The 23,157-nt window shown below is 41.9% G+C and overlaps 4 protein-coding genes across 4 annotated transcripts; 3 read left to right on the forward strand and 1 right to left on the reverse strand.

The window, feature by feature from the left end:
* The first annotated feature begins 333 nt into the window (after positions 1 to 333).
* tomm5 (translocase of outer mitochondrial membrane 5 homolog (yeast)) lies at positions 334 to 2,045 on the forward strand. The gene is made up of 2 exons (XM_063487059.1): positions 334 to 552; positions 1,701 to 2,045. The coding sequence occupies exons 1-2, from the start codon at positions 432 to 434 to the stop codon at positions 1,733 to 1,735; spliced, it is 156 nt and encodes a 51-aa protein (XP_063343129.1). The 5' UTR covers positions 334 to 431; the 3' UTR covers positions 1,736 to 2,045.
* Positions 2,046 to 2,298: 253 nt separating this feature from the next.
* Positions 2,299 to 4,773, forward strand: LOC134636841 (zinc finger and BTB domain-containing protein 5-like). The gene has a single exon (XM_063487071.1). It carries the CDS (start codon positions 2,676 to 2,678, stop codon positions 4,680 to 4,682), a length of 2,007 nt encoding a protein of 668 aa, XP_063343141.1. The 5' UTR covers positions 2,299 to 2,675; the 3' UTR covers positions 4,683 to 4,773.
* Positions 4,774 to 4,836: 63 nt separating this feature from the next.
* On the reverse strand, positions 4,837 to 9,186 carry grhpra (glyoxylate reductase/hydroxypyruvate reductase a). The gene is made up of 9 exons (XM_063498308.1): positions 8,979 to 9,186; positions 8,641 to 8,771; positions 7,800 to 7,872; positions 7,599 to 7,715; positions 7,388 to 7,476; positions 7,175 to 7,276; positions 6,008 to 6,143; positions 5,762 to 5,892; positions 4,837 to 5,659 (listed from the first exon to the last, which is right to left on the reverse strand). Exons 1-9 carry the CDS (start codon positions 9,062 to 9,064, stop codon positions 5,538 to 5,540), a joined length of 987 nt encoding a protein of 328 aa, XP_063354378.1. The 5' UTR covers positions 9,065 to 9,186; the 3' UTR covers positions 4,837 to 5,537.
* Positions 9,187 to 10,512: 1,326 nt separating this feature from the next.
* Positions 10,513 to 21,697, forward strand: si:ch211-203d1.3 (protein phosphatase Slingshot homolog 3). Its single transcript, XM_063498294.1, has 17 exons — positions 10,513 to 10,661; positions 11,725 to 11,882; positions 13,281 to 13,318; positions 13,429 to 13,615; positions 15,414 to 15,529; positions 15,666 to 15,734; positions 16,584 to 16,649; positions 16,800 to 16,982; positions 17,314 to 17,407; positions 17,525 to 17,653; positions 17,887 to 17,933; positions 18,077 to 18,223; positions 19,708 to 19,908; positions 19,995 to 20,211; positions 20,314 to 20,400; positions 20,493 to 20,588; positions 21,538 to 21,697. Exons 2-17 carry the CDS (start codon positions 11,835 to 11,837, stop codon positions 21,682 to 21,684), a joined length of 1,872 nt encoding a protein of 623 aa, XP_063354364.1. The 5' UTR covers positions 10,513 to 10,661; positions 11,725 to 11,834; the 3' UTR covers positions 21,685 to 21,697.
* Positions 21,698 to 23,157: the final 1,460 nt, after the last annotated feature.

Consider the following 23,157-nt stretch of genomic DNA (forward strand, 5'->3'; position numbering starts at 1 on the left):
CCCTTATGGACCACACCCGAGGAACCAACATTATTATTATTATTATTATTATTATTATTATTATTATAAGTTTCTTTTCTTAATATGATTCTATTATGTTTTAGCAGAAAGACAATTTCCTAATGAGTATTAATTCTTCTGCATTACACATAAGACTATTTTAAGTATCCAGCAGAACATACATAAGAATAATATAATAAATAACTAAACTACTCCAATTTTAACTAAATATACGATAAAACTGCTAAAGTCTAATAAAGGCGCCACTATACACATTCGCGTTCTGGCTCCTTTGTATGGTTTGTCCCTGTGTAGGCACCGTATTTCGTCGTAATTTCCGGTGTTGCGTATTTCCGGTTTAGCTAATTCGTCCACGCGCCTGAAACGGTGAATTTTTCAGGCGAGCCGGACCGAGTAGAATTACAGCAGCAATGTTTAAACTGGAAGGGCTGGGACCCAAAATGGACCCGGAGGAGATGAAGAAGAAAATGCGACAAGATGTCATCTTGTCTTTACGAAACTTCCTTATTTACGTCGCTCTGCTCAGAGCCAGTGAGTAGCGTCAGATGACATTGAAAGTTAGCTGTGTAGACCGCTCACGGGTATTTAATGCAGCTCATTATCAGTAAACGGTGTCATTTGCTCACCTTCTCTTTGTAATAATCATGCATGTGAAGTAACCCGAGCACATCAAAATGTTGCCCCAATCAGGTATAATATGTTGTGGTTTACAGTATTTATAAATCACATACACCTCACGTGCCAAGGAGTATTGAGCTTGATACACAGTACTGTGGAAAAGTGTAGGGTCATCATTTATTCTTTATGTATTGCTAGGCAAATGGGGGAAATGGTGCAGTGATTTCATGAAACATGTGGAAACATACATAGAAACAGGGTATATAACAGATAAACAGAGTTAGTTCAATTCTAATGAGTTTGAAAGCCTCCACCATGTTTTACAGATGACACTTGTGTAGCTCCTGACCTCCTCCGTCAATACTGACAACGATTTGAACAAAAAATGCCAAATTTGGATTAATCACAAGACCTTTTGTGTCTCATTTTTAGTTCAGTTCTTGTGGAATTTGGCAAACCTCAGCCTTTTCTCCCTGTTTGCTTTCCCTCTTGATTGGATAGTTGACAGTCACCTTTGCAGTGAGACCATTTCCAATAAGGTTTCAGTGAACACTAGATCGACTGAAGGGCCAAATGTATCTCTCAGGATTTCTTCTCAGATACTGTTCATCTACCGTACATTGTTTCTTATACCTGCTACTTCTTTTGTCCTCTGCCACAGTTTGATTGGCAATAAAAATCCAATTTTATTGCCAATCAAACTGTGTTATCTTTGACATTTTTTGTGGATTTACAAATAGAAAAATAAATACACTGTGTTTCTGCAGGATGCTAGTAACAAAGTTACTTAAGTTTATTAAGTTATCTCTTAAGTTAGGTGCCTGTTTATTCTTGAATGAGCTATGTTATTCAAGACAAAGAAATGAGGGGTCACTCAATACTTGTGCACAGTACTGTATATGTTGGTGTTGGTCCGTGCGTCTGTCTTTCCTGTTCTCTTCCTATAAGAATTTGTTTACCTGTAGCAGGTAAGATGGTGTCTGTTCATCTGTACCTGAGAGCTGTGTATCTATTTGGACTGGGGCTGGTGGAGCTAATATGACATTTGTCTGTGTTTACAGCGCCGTATGTGTTAAAGAAGCTGGACAGCATATGAGTGGAGCAGCTGGTCTCCTCCTCCTCCATCCATTCACAGAGAGCTGATTGCATCAGAGACGGCATGGATCTCCAGAAGCAGACGGCTGGTTCCATTACAAAATCACAGCGGAAAATTACCAGTGTTTGTCCATCACTGCAGTGGAGAAACCGGCTCACACACATTCAGTTTTGTTTCACTTTGTAAACTTTTTTTCTTTTTTTAACTATTATTATTAAAACACATTGTCACTCTTTGTTTATACATGTTTTGTCTTTAATAGAGTTTCTTCCAGATGTCATAATAAAGTCAATCCATGTTTATGTTGTCAGTGTGCATGTGTTTCTTCAGCCCCTAATATTTGAGAGATATACTTAATACACAGCACATATTAGTAGCACTAATATGTATGAAGTATGAAACTATAGATAATATACAACTATTTCTGGCTCTCTGAAGATAAATTACTGATGTATTGTTGCTACAATTAAAAAAAACAAATTTGTGATCAAATATTTTGACTGGCACTTCCTAAATCGTACCATGTGGGGGCGCTGCTACGTAAGTCTGCGGACTAGTGAGACTGCAAGTGATGGAGGCGTCAGCAATGGACGCTAAACCGGGCTATTGTGTGTGTGCTCTGTGGCTTACCAACCGCGTAAGGGTGATCACGCCTGCAGTTTGAGGTTCGTTTTGGTGAGGAGAGCATCAGCTGTGCGCACGCGGGATCCTCCGCGTTCCTCCGTGTTACCGTTGGACCAGGCCCGCCCATACTCCAGAGCATCTCTAGAAAAGCCGGTGAATCAGACAATAACGCTTCTAAACACTGGAGCTGTGCTCCAAGAGGCTGTTCGCAGCGAATGAGGAGATAACCTCGGTTTCTTATCGATCGACCGGCCCGATGGATTCTCGATGATAATCTGATATCCTTAGTGTTTAATAACCAGCTCCATCGGCCGTGATGAACTTTCCAAGTCACTTCCAGCATATTTTCAAGCAGCTCAACCACCAGCGCCTCCAAGCTCAGCTGTGTGACTGTGTAGTGGTGGTTGGAGGTCAGACCTTTCAGGCTCACCGCTCCATCCTGGCAGCATGCAGTTCTCACTTCAGGGCTCTCCTCACCTCCAGCGACACTGCAGATGAGGCTGGAGGTTCAGGGGCTGACAGGTGTCGAGATGGTCCCAATGTGATAGAGCTCGATCCGGAGGTGGTGACCCCAGAGTCTTTCTCCACCCTGCTCGATATGATTTACACCTCCACTCTTTCCCTAGGGACCTCCAATGTGATGGATGTGTTACTGGCGGCATCGCACCTGCACCTCAACGGCGTGGTCAAGGCCTGCAAGATACACCTGTCCAGGAAAAACTTCCCTGCCTCTGCGCCTAAAGGTTGGAGGTCTGTGCAGCAGCAGGAGCAGGAAAGTCCATCTTCCCAGGTAGCAGGCAGTTTACAGCAACGGGTCACATCAGGCCTGGAAGAGGACCTCGATAAAGAGGAAATGGGAGAGGAGGTGAGTCAGTCTGGTGGGGATGAAGACTGTGTGGTGATAGTGGGGCATAAGAGAAAGCTGCATGAGGACAGGCTCAGTGACAGGAAGAGAACCTGCAGACTTCCTGGAGAAAACTATAAGGAGTGTTCGCCTACTGTTACCAGGAGCTGTGTGAGCCATGAGGAGAGAGGAGAAGCTCTGTTGTCCTCAGGTTGGCTGCAGATCACTGACACACTCTGGGAAAACCAAGGTGATGATGAGGAGAAGAAGTACAAAGCACCCAAGGGAGAATTAGAGGAAATCCAGCTGCCGAGCCAGTCGGATAGCAGCATAGGAGGTCTGTGGGAGAAGGGTGAACATACAGATGGAGACGGTGTGGTCAAGGTAAAGGTGGGAGAGGAAGAGGGAGACAAGCCTCAGGTGGCAGTGATTGAGGTGAAAAAGGAAAATCTAAGCTCATATTCTCCAGATTTGTTAACCAGTAATTCTCCTCCGTCTCCACTGGAAGCCTGCACAGATAATTTGAATGCACAACTCAGTGGCGAGAAGATGGCTGCAGCCAGCCCAGCAACATGTAATGTTGGCTCTTTACAGTCAGAGCTGTGCACAGATCTTCGCACCGAGGAGCAGGAAGAAACTGGAGATTTGGATGAGGACTCGGCGGATGGTGAGGGCCTGGACAGCCTGTCAGACCTGGCCTTTTCCTGCTTCCTCAATCCCGGCACTGAAAGCGTCATGGGAGCTCTGGAAGAAGATGACAGTCTAGCCAGCCTCACGGCTGCTGCCACAGCTGCTGCCGCCGCCAGCGAAGCTCCTCCAGCTCTGGTAGATGCAGGTGAGCAGGATCAAAAGTCAGACGAGGCAAACACCTCTACTGCTCAGTCTTCAGACTCTTCATCTTCACTTATCTTTCCGGTCACCTCGGTCCCCTTGCAGCAGCTTCTCCCAACTCAGAGCCCAGGATTTAGTGACACCATCATCCTCCAGCCCACCCAGAGCTCTCTGACAGGGTTCCTGAGCACTGTCAGACCACCACTCAGTGTGGGAGCCCCTGTCGTCCAACCCTCGAGGGCAGGGAAAAGCTCAGGAGCAACAACCTTCCGTCGAATCGCCCCCAAAACACAACCTGGATCAGAAGCTGGCACAGAGCTTTCCCATGGCTCTGGGGGGGACGTTGCCGATCGGCCACCTCTGACAAGAGCTTCAGAGGATGTTCTCTCCAAGTGCAAGAAAGCAGCTGCTGAGGACCACGTGCTGCTGGTGGAAGGGGAGAAAAAATACGCCTGCAAAATCTGCTGTAAGACCTTCATGAACTTGACTGACTGCAAGAAGCATATTCGTGTCCACACAGGAGAAAAGCCCTATCCCTGTCCCAAGTGTGGCAAGCGCTTCAGCCAGTCCTCCCACCTGTATAAGCACTCGAAGAACACCTGCCTAAACTGGAAAGATGACCAGTCTTTGGCAGGCACTTTGCTCTAAATATGGACTGTTATTTATTACTATTTAATTAAGTCTATAAAATGTATCCAAACTGATGCAAATGCACTGATGATGGTGTATATTGCTGCTGTGCTACAAGTTAATGAGAATAAATGATTCATTTGGTCATTTTTATTGATCACAAATCTATTTAACATGAGGTAATACAAAATTACACACTTTTGTGCATGAAAGTTAGCTTTTTATTCTTCAGAAAAATCATATTTCATTACAAAAACTGGAGTGTTGTGCTGTTTCAGTAACGGGAGACATGAAGTATTAGCAGAGAAAGTGCAGATAAGGAAGTTCATCATGGTAAATATTGCATTTTAAAATGGGGAAATGAGTTTTAAGAATACATTATAGTTTATTTGGATCAAGAGAGGAGAGGCATGGCATGTAGGGTAGCGCTACCTGGACACAAGCTGGGGCTTGATCAACCCTGGCTGGGTCGCCTGGGAGAGGGGGTCTGATTGTTGAAAGACCCGAAACCCCCAACGACCCCAGGTTACATCACTGATGATGTGTCCAGGGGCACCAAAGGGTGTACCATCAACTATTTTGAGAAGTTTTAGGGTTAACGAGGACCGATGGTTTGTTATTTAGGCCATTTTTAAAGTACTTCAAAATATTTCACAAAACTGCACTGATCATTTCCTTCCTCAAAAATGCACATTGAATATAACAAGTGGTTTCAGTGTCAAAAATGACAGATTAAAGTGAAACTATGAAGCAAACACTGATCATGTACCCGACCGTGACTGAACTACATTCTTACTGTTCTTTTCATCCACATCACTTCATTATTGTTTTCTGCTGTCAGCAGAAGAGGCACAGCGGCTCACTTTGAGGCTCTTAGAGGGTGAGTTCACTGGGCATGTCTGTGCCCTGCAGACCACCCAGCAGGTTTCGCGCTGCCAACGCCGACATGACGCCTCTCGTGGAGTAGGTGGCACTGCCAATGTGAGGTAACACCACTGCATGGGATAAAAACAGGACAGAAAATATTTTTTAAACAGTAAATTAAACATTAGAGGTCAATAAGAGACATCTACGTAGGGAACAAACTTTCTGCTCACCGCAGTTTTTGAGCGTGAGAAGCTGGTGGTTTGTTGGAAGTGGCTCAGGTGTTGTGACATCCAGTCCAGCTGCGGCTATCTGTCCACTGCTCAGTGCCTCATATAGATGCTCCTGGTTCACCACAGCCCCCCTAAATGAAATAATTCACTGTATGATGATGGGGATTTATTGTTATTAAAAAAGTACAAGGGCACAGATTTTTGTCTCAGTCCGATCCTCTACCCCCTTTAGACACACTGGTCTACCTGCTTGTATTGATGAAGACTGCGGTGGGTTTCATCTTGCTGAAGAAACTCTTGTCGCACATGCCCTGGGTTTCTGGTGTCAGGGAGCAGGAAACAACAATGAAGTCGCTCTCAGACACAAGTGTGTCCAGGGGAACTGATCAACAGAAGAGGTGACACAGGACAAACACATAGATTAACAACCAATAAAATATCCACTATGAAACTATGAAGCCAACACTGATCATGTACCCGACCGTGACTGAACTACATTCTTATTATTCTTTTCATCCACATAACTTTATTATTGCTTTGAATGAACGTCTTTCCCAAAACCCAGTTTTTTGGAATATAAATGTGAATGTACTCCTCCAAAAATTGTTATGTACAATGTAAATAAGGATATAAAACAATTTTCTAAGCCCTATATGAGAACACATATCCTGTTTTTTGTAAAGTGTTTGCTTCCGGTGCCAGCATCGCCTTTAAAAGGAGAGGAACAAAAGGTCTGACTGGGTATAAAAAGAGGATGTGAGTAAAACTGAGACAGAGAGATTCACCACTCTGTAAACACTACATACACAACATTAAAAGTACAATAATCATGTCTGCTTCACAAAACAAGGGACAAGGCTGTGTCTGTGATCTTTGGGCCCTTGGGCAGCGCTGCATTTATCACAGACAGAAATCTGCAGTAGAAGTAAATATGTTACACTTATTGTCACATCTAAAGATGATGGAAATACCAAGGCTTGTGGATGCATTAGTGATGATGTAAGATGGTGTTATCCTAATTAATTTAATCCCTTCAGCAACTTGAGAGTACTGTGATTTGATCTTTATTTCTATTCTATTCCATTCCATCTACCCATCCATTAAATCTACCACATATTAAATCTACATCATTAATTGCCAGGAATAAAACCTTTGGACAGGCCTTGTGTGTAAATTTGCAGAGCTCAGATGCCATCTTCACTGTAGTTTCTTTGTTTCAATCCAGCCATTTACAGTTAAATGTGGGGTTTAACTGATGTGCAACACATTGCATTCTGTATAATTTACATTTTGTGTCCACATGCCTTTGGAAACAGGGTTAAATTAGGTTTACAACTACTGCCCTCCCCTTTCTACCCTGCTGTGCTTTATCATCCCCCTCTTGTTGTGTGCATTTCTCTATTCATTCCTTACCAAACTCTCCGTTCACTTCAGCAGCGTGCGGCTTGGCTGTTCTCCCAGAGTACAGAAGTCTCTTTACTCCGAATGGCATGAGTCTCTGAGCTATGGCCATGCCTGCACATGAACACAAGCAGTTATTCAACTACCATCAAGTCTTAAATGCTAGGAGGAAAATCTGATCAGACTTTGCAAATTAGATATGGTTATGAAGCTAGTAAAGTCAACCTATGCGTCCCAGTCCAATGACTCCTACAGTGCTGCCAGAAAGACCGTAACCACACAGCCAGAGAGGTTTCCATGAGCTCCAGCCACCACTTACGGGAAGAAAAAGTGTGATCACTGTATAACTAAACTCAGCAATTTGAGCTGAAAGGTTAGAGAAACAATAATACGATTTTCACTCTTTAGTATAAATGTGTAACCAGGCGAGACTGACTTTTTCACCTCCTCCACTCCCTCTGGTAATCTCCGAGCGGTGGCCAGCAGCAGAGCCACAGTCAGCTCCGCTGTGGCATCAGTCAGGACATCCGGGGTGTATCCAACACGAATACCACTGTTGAAAACAAAACATAGGTATAACTGAGAAGGCATATAGTGTGTCCTCTTATTGGTTAACAGTGAAGTTCAGTTGGTTCACCGTTTTTTGATCTCATCGATGGCTAGGTGGTCAAATCCTACAGACAGCGTGCTGATCACTTTCAAGTTCGGCCCTGAAATCAAAGACAAAACAGCTAAGCAGTCACGTCGCTGCCAAATAAATATAATCAAATCCCAAGGTTAAAAGCAACAAAATGGCCATCTTCATCCAGACAATATAAGCAGAATGATTAACAGTGATTATGGATGGACCTAAAGGGTTCAGGCCTGCCAAATAAAGTCACTGTCCCCCCTCAGCTGAATTCTACTGATATACTTAAACTACAGGTTACACTGACTCATACACATGGTTTAAAGTAGTTTACTTCTTCTGCAGCAGTTGTGGTAACAAAGCATGGCTGAGGTGGCTGAATGGACAGGCCTTTCCAGCTCAGACTTCCAGCAACCCTTTGAAACCAAAAACAGGTGCTTGAGCAGCTAGTTTTAACTTTTTAAACATTTCTCTATGAGTGTACAGTGTATGGTTGTAATCTTGTATAGCGTGTGGGAGTTTAAACCCCCCATATTAAAGTTGGCCTCCCGTCCATTCCAGTGTGTTACAGACCCTGACAGACAGATCCAAAACAGTACTACACAGGGTAATCAAGTGTCCCACTTTGTGTGGGAATGCACAGCATTTATATCCCCCGTCCCCCACTGTCCCTCGGGTAATGAAAGTTAGGAAAACACACATGAGGTGATTAGCAGACAGAGGGAGATAGGAAAAACTATTATTTCTGGTGATAAATATATCAAAAGCGTTATTAAAAATCACCCACACTCATACTGTTTATTTAGTCTGCTTGGATCTGGTCACCCTACCACCTGAGGGCAGTGAGTACCTGCAGCCTCCAGGACCTCAGCATCGATCTTGTCCGACAGCAGGCACAGAAGACCGTGAGCCCCCTGAATACCTTTGAGAAGGTCTGCCCTCGGCACAGGCTCATCGGAATCCCACTGAGACACCTCACACCTGCTTCCAACGAGACACGACAAGAACGAGATGCATGAAGTAGCATGTCATTCAAACATGCAGGCTAGCTTGTGCAAGCAGAGAAAACTGCGAGTAATGGTGTGGCAACAGGAGTGTATAAACATGAATCACAGCGTGCATGAGCCGATCTGCACAACACTGTTAAGGACAGCTTGCTGTTCATTCACACACAAAAACACTTCGTACACTCCAGCCGCTGACAGGATCTTCATCCCCTCTTGCGGGATGCGCCTCGTTATGAAAACCTTCATGAGTTTTCCCGCTGACTGCATCCCAATTTAACGACAGAAAACCTGCACACTCAAGACTGAAACTTGAAGCTTTTAACCTTCAACGTCAGCAGAGCCCGGGCTACTCTCGAGACGCCAGGAAGTAGTCGAACTCACACCACTGCGCCTGCGTGGTAGGGACTGGGTGCAGATACTTGACTCGCTACTTCTTTTGGCATTCCCATACAATTCGAATAAAATTTAATGATAGCCATAACATGTATCCATCTGCCTGTTGTCTTATTGGTTAGAGTTCAGAGACTAAGTTAAAGGCTGCTTCCACGTGTTTTTATTCATTTTTGGGGGGACAATAATAGGATTATCATACAGGAATCCCAGTAAAGGAATGTTTACATCACTCTTCCGATTTTACCCCTTGCCACCCAGCGGGATGAAAATGAAAGGAGTGGACAAAACCGTAACAATAAACTGTGGTCGTAAAACGCATGCGCGTTGTAATGTCAAAGTACACAAACAACTGTAAAGTTTTTTCCCCGGAGATCCTCATTACAGGCATGTGTATATGAATTCATAATCAGACAGCTTATGTTGGTTAAATGTGCTATAGGCTATAAATAAAATAGACCTGACAATCAACACAAAAAGACTCAGACAATTTTTTTTTAAAATAATGGATGTTTCAAGTATATTTTTAGTTTAATAAAAATTAAAGAATTAATTTACACAATTGCATGCTAAAGTTAAAAGATAGAAACAAACTATGGACCCTGGCTGCCAGGTTAGCTCACTGGGTGAGCAGGCCAGAAGGCAGTGGCCCAGGTTTGAATCCGACCTGTGACCCTTTGCTGCGTGTCATCCCCCCCCCCTCCCAGCTTTCTGTCTGTCTCCACTATCGCTACAAGTCAAATAAAAGCAAAATGCTCCCAAGAAAATATTAAAAAGAAACAAAGTATGGATAATATCGCACTACCATCGATCCAATAACAAAAGCGGCGTTGAAATTGGTGGCTCGATCGATACCAATATATCGATCGGTCCACCTCTAGCATAACTGTGAAACCCCCCCCCCCCCCCCCCCCCCGCAAAAAAACCAAAAAAAAACAACTACCATCTATCCTAAAAAATAGAGGTTATTTGTTGAATAAGTAGTGGCTCAAAACGTATATCCACATGCAGTTTGTGGGGACTCACCCTATAAGCTCAATGCTGCCCCCTACAGTGAAACGCACTTACCGCGTGCAAAACCTTTTGACTTAATATTTCCTCTTTTGCTGCTTCATATTTATTTGATTCTGCAGCAGCACAGCAAAAGCAAAACGTGTAAAATCTTTCAGCCTACTGCTTCAGAGACTCGTGGACTAGACATGAACTAGACGCTTAATTTTCTTCACGCGCCTGAACAGTTTGCTTGCGTAAGACGTCACCGTCTCCTCCTGCTCGCTCTCTCCGCGCGACGCTGCTCTTCGCTCGCTGGTTTAAAAAAAAAAAAACTCTCCAGAGGAGTAGCCTCTGCGCTCTGTAAATGGTCAAGTCCTCACCCTCAGAAAGCAACAGAGGGCGGAATAAGGAGCTCTCGGTACGGAAGAAAAACAAGCAGGCTCCGAAGCAGGAAATTAGAGTGAGGACCCAGTTTGGAGAGGTAAGAAAAAGCCCTTCTTGAGGCTTTAGAGGTTATTTGTTGAATGCCAAGACTGGCTGTTAGAGGCTACATATTACTGCTAGCTTGTTTGTGATCACTGCAAAAGGAGCTACTCTTTGCGTCGAGCCCGTCTGTCAGTATCAAAACCATGTAGTTACGATAACTCACTCGATAACAGCTCCAGGAAAGAAATAACTTTATTGTCCGCATGCACCGAGCTGAAGCCGTATCGCATATTTGCTGTCATATTACGAAGGCGTTACCGCGGTGTTCATGTGTCAATAATAGAGCCAAGGTAGCAGCAAGAGGCTTTCTCTCTCTCTCTCTCTCTCTCTTTTTTTTCTAGTAGTTTAACTTCAATATGCTTTTAACTTCAACACCATTTACGCTGAACGCGTCTGAACCTGCAAACCACGGGGAACCAGCAGTTATCTAAATTTCTGTTTAATCTTTATTGGCCGATATTTTTTATTTTTTTTACCCCAGCCACATCCTTATATAGACTGCGTGTTTCAGCACAAAACTAACGAGCATGAGGCTCAGTTATCGGTTTATCTGTTTTAATATAATTGCATTTGCAGTGTTGTTTTTGTGGCTGCTTCTAATCGTGTTCGTGTTGTTATGTACACAATAGGGGGTTTTGCAGCACTAAAGGCATGCCGTTTGATTTCTGTGGGAGGAATGGTGGTAATTGATCTATTGTTATTAAAAGTTACAATCTATAAAATATGACGTTTTTTATATATTAAATAATTAGATGAGCATGCTGTTTTTAGATATTGCTGAAAGTTCTTGGTACTTTAAGTCAATTATGGTAAGATGTTGTAAATATAGCCATGGTTTGCCATTAGTGGTGTAATCCGTACAGAAATATGACAGCACGTGGATGCTATATATATATAATAATATTTGGATATTGTATTTCCTCATATTGCACAACTACGCTTTACCTGATTTTGTGAAAATGGTTCAGCAGCAATTTTTCCTGACTTCCTGAACCACACTGATACCAAGCTTATTTATTGAACGTAACTGAATTCCAAACATCCATGTGTCATTTCAGAAAATAATACTAGTACTGACCCCACCCACGGCACAGTTTTGGCTGAGGAACCAGCAGAGCCTGTCTAGGTCTGCAAGAAACAGCAGGTTAAGTGCAGACGGACCTGCACAATGGCTCTGTTGACCCTGCATAGGATCCCATCCATTTCCACCGTGCCAGTGAGTTCAGTTATCTCCCCGTTTTGCTGTACACAAACATTTTGCATCGTGTCAGCAGATATTATGTTGTTTACTTTTCTTTTATAAAGAATGATTCAGAACGTTGACTACAAGCCATTCATGCCAGCCCCTGAAAAGGTCGGCGTGAAGTGCAGCGGCTCCTGAATGTGTCCCTTTGTGGATATCATCACTACATTTGCCTGAATGATAATAAGGCAGATTTGTTTTTCACTTGTAGACAGGGATGCGATCGCACTGATAGGCTTACATGGTAGAAATACCACAGATATAACTCCTGTTAAAGCATTGTCAGATAGTGATTAAATCACTTGCATATAAAGGCCCACTGTACCTGTTAAATGCATACATCAATACTCTATCATCAGCTTCTGTCACTCACATCTCCTCTTCTCTCATTCTCCTGCTGTATCATAAATATTTTTTCAGCATTTTTTCAAAGGCCTGGCTTTCCCCTCTGGTCTCTATCATTGCAAATTAAACCATAAATGACTTTACTGTGCTTCCAAGTCTCATTTTTTGCATATTTATGTCACAGAATCTAAACGCTCTGCTATCTTAACTTGTGTTTTCTCCTTCTTTTTTTTTCCTTCTTCAAACCCTCATCGTTCCGCTCCTGGCTCCTGCCCACTTCTCCTCTTCTGTTTTTTTTTTCTTTCTCTTTTTCTTGACTCTGTCTGGACTTGTCAGTTGCGTAACAGGTAATGTTACTGTCTCAAGTTTCTTTCTCTGTAAACCCTTGTTACTACTGCTACTTCTCTTGTTTCTTTCCCCCCCTTCCCTCTTTACGCATTGCATTTCTCTTTCATTTACTGTTATTTTTTTTCTGTTATTCCATTATTTACCTGCTTATTGTTACTCCGCCTCCCCCATGCCACTTAGCTCTCTGTGTCTGTCTCTTCACTGCTGCACCTTATCTGTATTGTACCACATTTCATCCGAGGAACTTTTTTCCCCCACACTATTTTGTGGCCACATTTTAAACAGGAAAAACATCACACTCAAACATATACATACATGTGCACACACAGTGCTTCTAGTGCTTCCAGGATATTTGTCGGCTTCTTTCAGCACCGTTGTCTTTATTAAGTTGGAATGAATTAATTCTGAGAGCATTAGAAACACTGTGTAACAGGTTTTTCATTTTAAGTAGCATTTGAATCTCCAGCATCTTCTCTGACCCTCTTTTGGGAGCTAGATATTTTCACTTTATTGTAGTTGTCAACAGCCTGCCTAACAAAATCATTACAGGCTTTGTAAATGTAATTATAGGTAAATCAAAGTTAACATGGTGAACTGCACACATACAAACCAACTAGACTTTTTTTTGTTCATGATTCCTGATGATGGAGATTTATTTTTTAAATGTATTTATTTAAGGATGAAGGCCTCCAAAGAAGAGGAAGACTTCAGAAAAGGTAGCTGTAACCCACATGACATTTAAATAGTTATAAACTGCACACCTAGGAAAGACAATAACCAGTTACTTGATGGCTGCAGCAGTAACCTCCTCTCTGTAACTCTGTAGAGAGAGCTTTGCCCTCGTTAAAGGGGCAGTCCTCCTGCTGGAAGATGGAAAGAGCGGGAGCCTTCATCAGGAGACGTCTCGCACCCCGACTTCTCCTGTCAAGCAAGGCAGCGGCGCGCCAGACATGCGCCACACACATCTGCGTGCAATGATTGAACACCTCAGACCAGAAGATACAGTGAAGCTGGTGCGGACTCGTGTCTTTACAGATCATATCAGCAAAATCAGAAAAATGTCACACTGAAACAATTTACTTTTTGTCTTTGATCAACAAGTAAACTTATACGATTGTATCACTGGCAAAGGTCGTAACTCCAAAATGTTGAGTTTTGGTAAATATTATGGCTTATGATGTTAAGACACCCTAAAGGTGAGTGTTGTTGCACATATTTACTTTTTCAGAGGGTAGGTGACTAAAGGGAAAATTTCAGTGACTCACTACAAGTCCCAAACCTTTAAAGACAGTGCGTTACCAGCTTTTAGGTCCTCAGTATCACTAGCACCAAGCTAACTTGCGTAAATATTATTCTAGTAATATTTATATGGTATGGTATAGGAAAATTTGTGGCTATGTCCAGAGCTATTATTTGGTGTTGATGACAGCATTCAAGAAGAAAGGCACAATACTCCCATTTTATTTTCTGTATAGTAGCCAAAAAACTACCTGCCTTAATCTCAAACTGGCTTAATAAGGCATCACACAGACTTTGTACTATGAAATTAGCAGCACATAAAGTTCCTCCTGGATAAGATCCCGAAAATATCCAGTCACCAGTGCATGTGTGAAACTGCCTGGTAGGAAGCGTCAGTAAAATATCACGTGTGATGGGTGGGCAATTTAATTTTGAAAGTATATCGCAATATTCCAAGCAAATTTGCGATAAGAACATTGTTGAGGATATATAGAGAAAAATATGGAACAACATTTTATTGATGCTTGCAGGCAGCTGGATTTTTAAGAGTAATTAAATGAAAGGCATTTTCAAACTTTGTTTTCCAATGAGCTACTGTCTTTCCAAATTTGAATTGTGAAACAAGATACCAGCAGCAACATTATAAGACAGAAGTAGGGGCAAAGTCAGGTAGTGTTTGTCCTGAAAATTTTTAGTTAAAGTATAAGATAATTGTTTTATTCTTTGGGTTAATAATATCTGAAGTAACTTAACCTTGTAACTCTTCAGGGGGGGCATGATATTGTCACATAAGAAAACTAAAAAATGTTTTCCATTTGGGTTGTTGTCTCTTGGGTTGAGCTTTTCAGCAGGTTGCTTATAGCCCTCCTTTTCCGTTTGGATTGGTATCATCGCTTTGACCAAACAATATATATTAGTAATTTCAATCCACTGTTTCTGCTTCCTGTCATATGAAGCTTGCTTCAGCATTGTTGATGTAAGACATTTGTTTACTTTTGTGTTGCACATCACTAGCTGCTTCACTTTTATAGCCAGGTTGCGTTTTTGCAACAAGTGGTGAAAAACCTTTGTTCTGTCCACCTTCAGTGGGAACAATTTGGCTCTTGCCCTCAGACGTGCCCGGGCTTGTCTTATTCTTGCTCTAGGGAATGTAAATGCATGGTGTTGCTATAGCAATGAAATGGTGATATGATATTTTTATGTCACATAAAAATTTCATTCAATTCAATTTTATTTATAAAGCACCAAGTCACAAACTGTACTTGTAGCTTTTCTTGTTTCAGCTTGTTTCAGCAAAACTATAGGTAGAGGCCTTTAACCGGACAGGAGCCAGTATCTTGATCTCTGTAAAGACAACATTTACTTCCCTGATTTGTGTTTTCCTTTAAGGCCAAAGAAAATAAACTACGCAGGACATTTTACACCACTTGCAAATACCCAACCTTATTTGGCAACTTTAGACTTAAAAAGAAAACCATGATAATTTATTGATTTATTTTTGCATGTAAAACACAGTGCTCACAAGTTGTGTGTTTCCCCGTGATCCCTCTCTCTGTGTATCTTTTCATGCAGGCGGTGCAGTTAGATTCTGTTAGCCCAGTAAGAGTCAGGTATCTGATCGTCGTTTCCACACTGGCCAACAAACATGAGAGCATCCTGCTGGGCATGGATTTCCCCAACTCAGACAGGTGTGTGTAACCAAGATGAAGGTGTACAGTTGCACAAGATACGATTTCTGTTCTGTTAATAATTCCTGGTTAAGGTTTAACAAGTACAACTTCCTCCCTTGTCTTGTGTGTATGTGTCCTCCCCTTCTGTTTCTAGTGATCATTGCACCATCGGTCTGGTACTGCCAATATGGAGCAATACACAAGTTTATCTGGACGGAGATGGGTAAGAAACATGTTTTTAAAGAAGGATTAAGGATTATATTAAGTGTAAAAGCAAGCGTGAGGAAGTGATTGGGAGGCTGCTGCACAGATGGTGCAGCCTGATTTCTGGGATTTTGGCCAGAGATAATATGAATGAGTAATGTCCTTATTTTTGGACTTGAATCATTCTCTGTGAACTACAACAGCTCCTGTCACTCAGTCACATCATTGCATAAGCATGGAGGTCATGTGTTTTTAATAATGAAATGAAAGTAAAGTATGGTTAGTTTCTTTATGTGACTGTGTATTGAAAGGTTAGTGAGTTTAGCTGCTTTAAAGTCTAATAAATTTATTCTGTGACTGCATTGTAGTGCGTGAAGAACATCAAATGTCCATTCCAGCACATTTAGTGTGTCTTCAAATAGCCGGCTATGTCTTGATTAAAACAGTTTGGGCTGCTGATGCTCAAAAAAGGATAGAAGAGCTGATCTCTCAGTAAACCGAGAGGTGTCGGGTTTAAAAACAGTTGGGCTAACATGATGGAGTGCTTAAACTGCTGTGTTTTAAATGCACGTGCATGCTTTAGTGTCATCCAAGTGTGTTTGCCATGTCACACCAGTATGTTCCCCCTCATCAGGCTGGATCACACCTCCAACTGTGCTAATGTCTCTCTCAATCGCTGTCCTCGCGTTTTCATTCCACAAGAACAAGAACTAATTCTAATCACACTGAATTATTTCTCTCTTGTGTGTCAGACTGTGATGTAGCACAATGATGCTTCATAGCACTGTTACTGTCTTATTTCTCCTTCTTCTTTTTCTCGTCGTCAGGCTTAGTAATGAGCGTTCACATTTCTGTGTGTTTCCTGTAGTGGCTTTAGTGTGAGCTCAGCAAAAGAGACCAGAATCTTTAAACCGGTTTCCATGCAGACCATGTGGTGAGTGATGCTTATATCCCCACTGTGGCAGCATCCAGCTGCTCACTTTGCATATCAATAGCTTTCCTTTGCTCTAAATCTCAAGATAAGTCGTTAATACACATAGTGATGTTCTTTTTGCTTTTCCTCTCCCCTCTCTCCTCCTGTAAGGTCAGTGCTGCAGGTGCTGCATGGCTGCTGTGAGCGTGCAATCAAGGCAGCTTTGATACCAGGCTCTGGGCTGGAATGGGCTCGGCACTACTACCGGCACATCGAGTCCGATCGCAACTGCCTCAATGAGTGGGAGGTCATGAATGACCTGGAGTCGATCCGCAAGGACAGCGCTGGACAGAGGTATGCTTTTATTTGTAGTAGTCAAGGGAGTTGATGTGATAGGAAAAAAAATGTACGTTAAGATAATTTACTAAAGTATAATTTTAACTTATTGGTCCCAGAGTTGGAAAATTCACAATCCACCACACGTAAACGTTGTGTGCTTAAAATCCTATGTTTTAAAAAAAGAACAGCTGTAGCATCAAGTGGAAAATACCTCAAAAAGACTAATTAAACATGGCACTTTCACCGCTTAATGTTGCTATTAATGTAGTAATATTAAGAAACTGTTCTTATTGCTTGTGCCTCCCTGCCAGTTGGTACTAAAATTTCCCTTTTGTTCTCTGGGAAGTTCGGCAGAGAGAGTTTCCAGTGAGATCCTGATCAAAGAACACCTGAGAGACATCATGAGGACTGAAGACCTGGACAACCTCACATCCAAAATGGTGAGAAGTGTGGGAAGCTAGAGACAGGAAGTTGGTTTTAGAAAAAAAAAAGTCAAATTATAAGAGCATAACTGAAGTTAAAAAAATGTGACAAAATGCATTCATTCTCTGCTGTAGGTGCACGCTACCCTGGAGACCAGGATAGGCTTTGACATGAGACCCTACAAGGAGTACATCGACAATGAGATCCTGGTCACCATGGCTCAGATGGACAAGCCCTCCAAAATATTTGACTATCTATACCTGGTGAGTCATTGTTAAAGGTCAGATAGAGTTAAAAGCCATATTATGTACAGTCACGTTCTTTTGCTTTGGTCAAAAAAATTGACATGGCTTTTAGTGCCAGGATGTTGTCATGTGACTGTAACTTCCCCTTTCAGATCTGTGTTGACAGCGATAGGGAAGATGGCTCTGTCAGCCCTTTCCTTCACATCTTCTCTGACCTTGCTTTAACCTATTTTTTTTTTATTTGGTTTCAGGGCTCCGAGTGGAATGCAGCTAACTTTGAGGAGCTGCAGAAAAACAAGTTAGTAGTTTAACCTGTAACACTTTCTGTAGCTCTGTGTGTTGTGGTCTGTCTCTGTATCCAATTAACTCACAATAAGGGTAATATTTAACTATGCACTATGTTTTGCTCTGGCTCTGAGTGTGTCTCTGCATGTTTTTCAGTGTGGGCTACATTCTGAATGTGACGAGGGAGATTGACAACTTTTTCCCAGAGTCCTTCAATTACATGAACATCAGAGTGTACGATGTGGAAGCCACAGACTTGCTGTCCCATTGGCCAGCTACATTCAACTTCATCAACACTGCAAGGTACCAGAGGCTTTTTAAATCGAGACTTGTAAAAAGGGTTGTAATTGTTCCAGCGGGACAGAAGCTCGGTTAGGGGCTGAAATGTGTGAATCTAAATATCCATAGAGGTCTGTCTATGATGAACTGCTGTATTGTAACACAGACCTACAGTCCTTTAAGTCAAAAACCACTTTACTATGTATCCTTTTTTGCTTTCTTGTCTGATTGCAGTAGGAGCAATGACTATATAAAAGTTTTGGGTAGGAGTGGCAGATGGTTTTAAGGTAGTGAAAGGTGAAGAAGAAAGGAGTGGAGATAATAAAGGTAGATGATTTAAATGCACAAGAGAGTGCAGACAGGGTTTAGTGGGTGGAGATGAGTGTCAGGGGTTATTTGTGAAGAAGGATAGCAGCAAGAGTGAAGGGGAAGGTTTGCAAGATGGTTGTGAGACCTGACAGTGACAGTGACAAAAAGACAGAAGGCTGAGGTGGAGGTGGCAGAGCTGAAGATGCTCTGGGTACACTATGTTCCCATGGTCTGCAACAAGACTGCACAAGTCTTCACAGTCTGACAGTGTTATACATTCAGAAATGTTCTTCTGCATACCTTATTTTAACAACTTATTATTTGAATTACTGTTGTCTTTCTGTCAGCTCTAAGCAGTCCCCTCTGACACTGACAAAGCATTTTCATCCAGAGAACCACTGCTCAGCTGATATTTTGTCTTTCCAGACCATTCTCTGTAAATCCCAGAGATGGCTGTGTGGTGAAATCACCATTCTTCCATCCATCTTGCATTATCGAGGAGTTGGAACAGTGTACTTAATATAGTGGCCAGTGAGCGTAAAATATAGAATGTTAGAGAGATTTAGCAGCACTGGCGCACTATATGCATTACTTTAATCCTTTATAGACGAAGTGCTTCATCCTGTTTCCAGTCTTTATGATGAGCTATGCTCGCTTCATGCAGCTTCATATTTAATGGACACTGCTGAGAGTGTTGTCGGTCTCTGTGTCCACTTTTAACAGAAAATGAAAGGCTACGTTTCCTCAAATATTGAATTCCATCAAGATTGGCATAACCACCAATTTCGCAGTTCTGAGCTGTCACACTGTGACTCGGCTTCCCATTTCAAGTCTAATCTGTGTGAATGATGTCTACAAACGACGACTGAGTTGTGAAACATCATGACAGGCAGTATTCACACAACGAAAATAGAAAAATACTGCTTCTGTGTTTTCAGTTTACAGTTTGGAGTCTTGAAACAAAACCTCTGAGAGAAGGCCAAGCTACCCTACAATTAAAGCTGCAAATCTTAAATTTGTTCAGCTCCTCAGCCAGTTTTAAAGCTGCCACATGTTCACAAACCAGAAGCGTTTTAGTGCTGAGCATTATTTTGCATGTGCGTATACATTCCAGCAGTTCTCCCTTCACGACTTAATATTTGTTGAGCAAAATCCAAAATCACTGTGTGAGTTTTCCTCTTCATCTTTGTGTATTACAGGAAGAGTGGTCAGGCGGTGTTGGTTCACTGCAAGATGGGCGTGTCCCGCTCTGCGTCTACAGTGATTGCCTACGCTATGAAGCAGCAGCACTGGACACTGGATGTGGCACTGACCTACGTCAGGGATCGCCGGTCCATCATCAAGCCCAATGAGGGCTTCATGAAGCAGCTCCAGACCTACAGTGGCATCCTCAGTGCAAGGTTAGGCCTAGTGCTCTTTTTTTTCTGTTCTCTGTAGTTTGGGAGCTCAGTTGAGGAATGTGCTCCGTGTGCATTTATCATTCCAGCCAGCAGCGCCATAGTGCTCTCTGGAAGCGAAAGTCGAGAGACCAAAGACAAAAATCAGTTCGAAACGAGGAAAGAGGGGAGGAAGAAAAGACAGCCGAAAGTGAAGAAGAAGAAGATGAGGAGGAGGAAGAAGATGATGAGGAAGATGACGGACTTGATGAGGATGATGGCGTAGATATTCCAGATGAAAAAAATCACTCAGGGGAAGACTGTGAGGTAATCAGATCCTGAGCAATTTATCACTTTTTAAAATCCAGATTTATTTATTTTTTTACCTTTACTGCTTTAACTCCTTTATATCTTATCAACCTCATCTAGGTATTTGAACAACCTGCCCCAAAGTCTGACACTATCCAAGACCCTGTGCAGACAGGCCCTGTGATTACTGTAAATGAACCAGAAAAGGTGAGCAGACTGCCTGACCTACATTTGTCCTCATATGTTCACGCAGAGTGCATCAAAGGCTACTCATCTTTTTACTTCTCTTTAATCTCCAGGTCATACCGAGTGTTAATCGTAGTGGCAGAATGAACCTCTACTCATTAATGCAGTCCATCAGCGAGATGGATGATGTGGATAAAGGATATGATCAGGTAAAAGAAGCAGAGTGCCGGTCTCTCTAGCCTCCTCTTTGTAGTTAAGCTGACAGTTTGGAAATGGCTAATTTAGATTGAGGACATGTAGCGAAGCCTGTTGTTTGAAATAGCTGATGAATAAGGTGTTAACTATATGAGTCATGCTTCTTACCTCTCAGCTGTAAAAGGCTTGTCGTCACCCCAAGAATGAAGTGATGTAGGATTTTTTTATATTGTCATTACGTGTAACTACTAGGAGACTGAGGGGTAGCACTGGAGGCCGTTTTTATAGCAACTTTTTCTTCTTGTGATTATGTTAATATTTCTACAGACATGCATATTGGAAAAAACACCCAAACTAGGTTTCATTTTTAATCAAAAGCTTTAGTTTGACTCTACCTGTATGGCCTTCCATCACCCCTTTTTCACACCTTGTGTCCTGCCAGTAACTATACTACCAAAATAGTAGCTGATTTAGTCTTCTGTGGTGAATCTTTCTAGAGATTATGATGTAATCCACTTCAGTGGTCAACATTATTTTTGGCAGCATTTATGGTTGTGTTGCTTTAGGTGCTAATCATCTCACAGTTACAGTTAAAAATATTTATCTGTCAAGTTTTTGTCTACTTTGTACATTTCCTTACATCAGTTCCAATAGTTTTGACATTTGTGAGTCCTTTCATTGTTATTCCTTATCTTGAAGTGAGGACTGTTATGCCATCACTGATAAATTAAAATGTTGTGAATAAGTAACAAGAAATAGAAGGTATTGACGGTACTGAAGCAGGATGATCACGATAGTCGGTGGCTACAACGTGTAGTTAGATTTCGACCGAGGTTTACGTCAGGTAGTCACATAGCGTTCAGAGGCATTTGGGGTTGCGATGTATCTGTGAAGTAGATTTCTTGCTGAAGAATTAATCCCAATGTTATAACTTTGTACTTTCCTACTTTGTTCTTTTCAAAGATGCCTGGCAGTCCGAGGCGGTCACCAGGACAGCGGAGGCGTAGCTATGGGCGCCGGTGTCTCACTCACCAGAAAGCATGTGTGGATGTTTCACCTGAACCATCCAGCCGGCCAGGCATGGGCCAAAGCAAGCCGCAAAGTGATTAAAAAGATGGACAAGCAGGGAGGTACAAGAGGGACTATAAACGAGGCACAGAGGAGAAAAGAAGGAACAGGAGCTCTGGGAACATGCCAAGGTTTTTATACAATGATCCTAAAGTCTTAATTTATATTTTGCAGGTCTTGGATTGCATATGTCACCTCATAAAAGCTATAATAGATAGTTGATTTTTTTATAAGGGCCATGCTGCAGTATTGCTGTACCAGTGAAAGCCAGGATATCCGATAGCTGAAATCATTGTGCATTATTGTATTATTATGTTTTATGTTTATGAAGGTATCCAAACATATATGAACCAGCATGTCCCTGCCGAGCTCCCTCAGTCCCTCTTCCGTTTTTTTTAAGCTCTCCTTTCAACACTTCAGAGGTATCTATGCAATAACTGTGTTAATTTCCTTATATGAGGCTGTATCCTGCCAGCCCAAAGCAGAAAGTGTTCATTTCCTCCTTCTCACAACACATACCGTGTGCAGATATGGAGGATTTCACTGTATCTAAGCTGTGCATTATGGATTATGTCAGGGCCAGTTTTATGGCATACGCCAGTTTGCCAAACTGTATTCCTCTGTGCCGGTGTGCCAATATATTTAAAGGAAATGTCGGTTTGCTAGGAACCTTTCCCACCCATTTTATTTTCATCCATTATATTTTGGCTCCAGGGTTACATGAGTGCCTTCAACCTGAGAATGAAAAGTGATTCTTTAATGATGTTTTTAATGTTTTAGCTTAAGTACAAGGTGGTGGTAATATATTGCATTTCTCTTGTACCATTTGCCACTTTTTTTGTCATCATAAATGTGACTTTACAAGTTTGTGCACAATTACAGTATATATAGTCACATAATTGCTGATGGCCTGGGTGCATGTTTTGTGTTTTATACCAGCCTGTGAGAAGACACTGTTCAGGGTTTGAGCTTGTATTTATATGGACTTTGAATGGATCAACTTAAATTATTCAATGTTCTGTTTTCACTAGATGCTGATGACATTTCTAATTTTATGCTGGTATTACTTTTTATCCAGTGAACCCAAGCTAAAAAAAGAAAAAAAGAAAGCATTTAACCTGCATGCTCACTATTAGGAAAAAAAAAAGAGGAAAAAAGAAAACATGCACTTTATAATCCCAACACACTGTTCCCACCGCCTGAGCCAGCTTCACACTGTACTATGATTAAAATGATCAGTGATTGGTTTTTATTGTCATCCATTTCCTTATTGTAACAGACTCTCTGCTGCCTGCACCTCACTCTTGTTTACAAGCACCTGAGTAAAAAATAAATTATTGTACTCAAACCAAGAACCTTTATTTTTTGATTAAATAATAAACCAGAGGAAAATGACTTAACATAAAAAAGACATGGCACAGGGATAAGCCTTCTTTTGATTCCTATTTTTTTACTGTAGCAGTTGTAATCTTAATATCAGCACAGTAATAGTTAACAAAAGAGAGGGGTAATGGG

The sequence above is a fragment of the Pelmatolapia mariae genome, linkage group LG2 (assembly GCF_036321145.2).
Source record: "Pelmatolapia mariae isolate MD_Pm_ZW linkage group LG2, Pm_UMD_F_2, whole genome shotgun sequence".
Classification (NCBI taxonomy): Eukaryota; Metazoa; Chordata; class Actinopteri; order Cichliformes; family Cichlidae; genus Pelmatolapia; species Pelmatolapia mariae.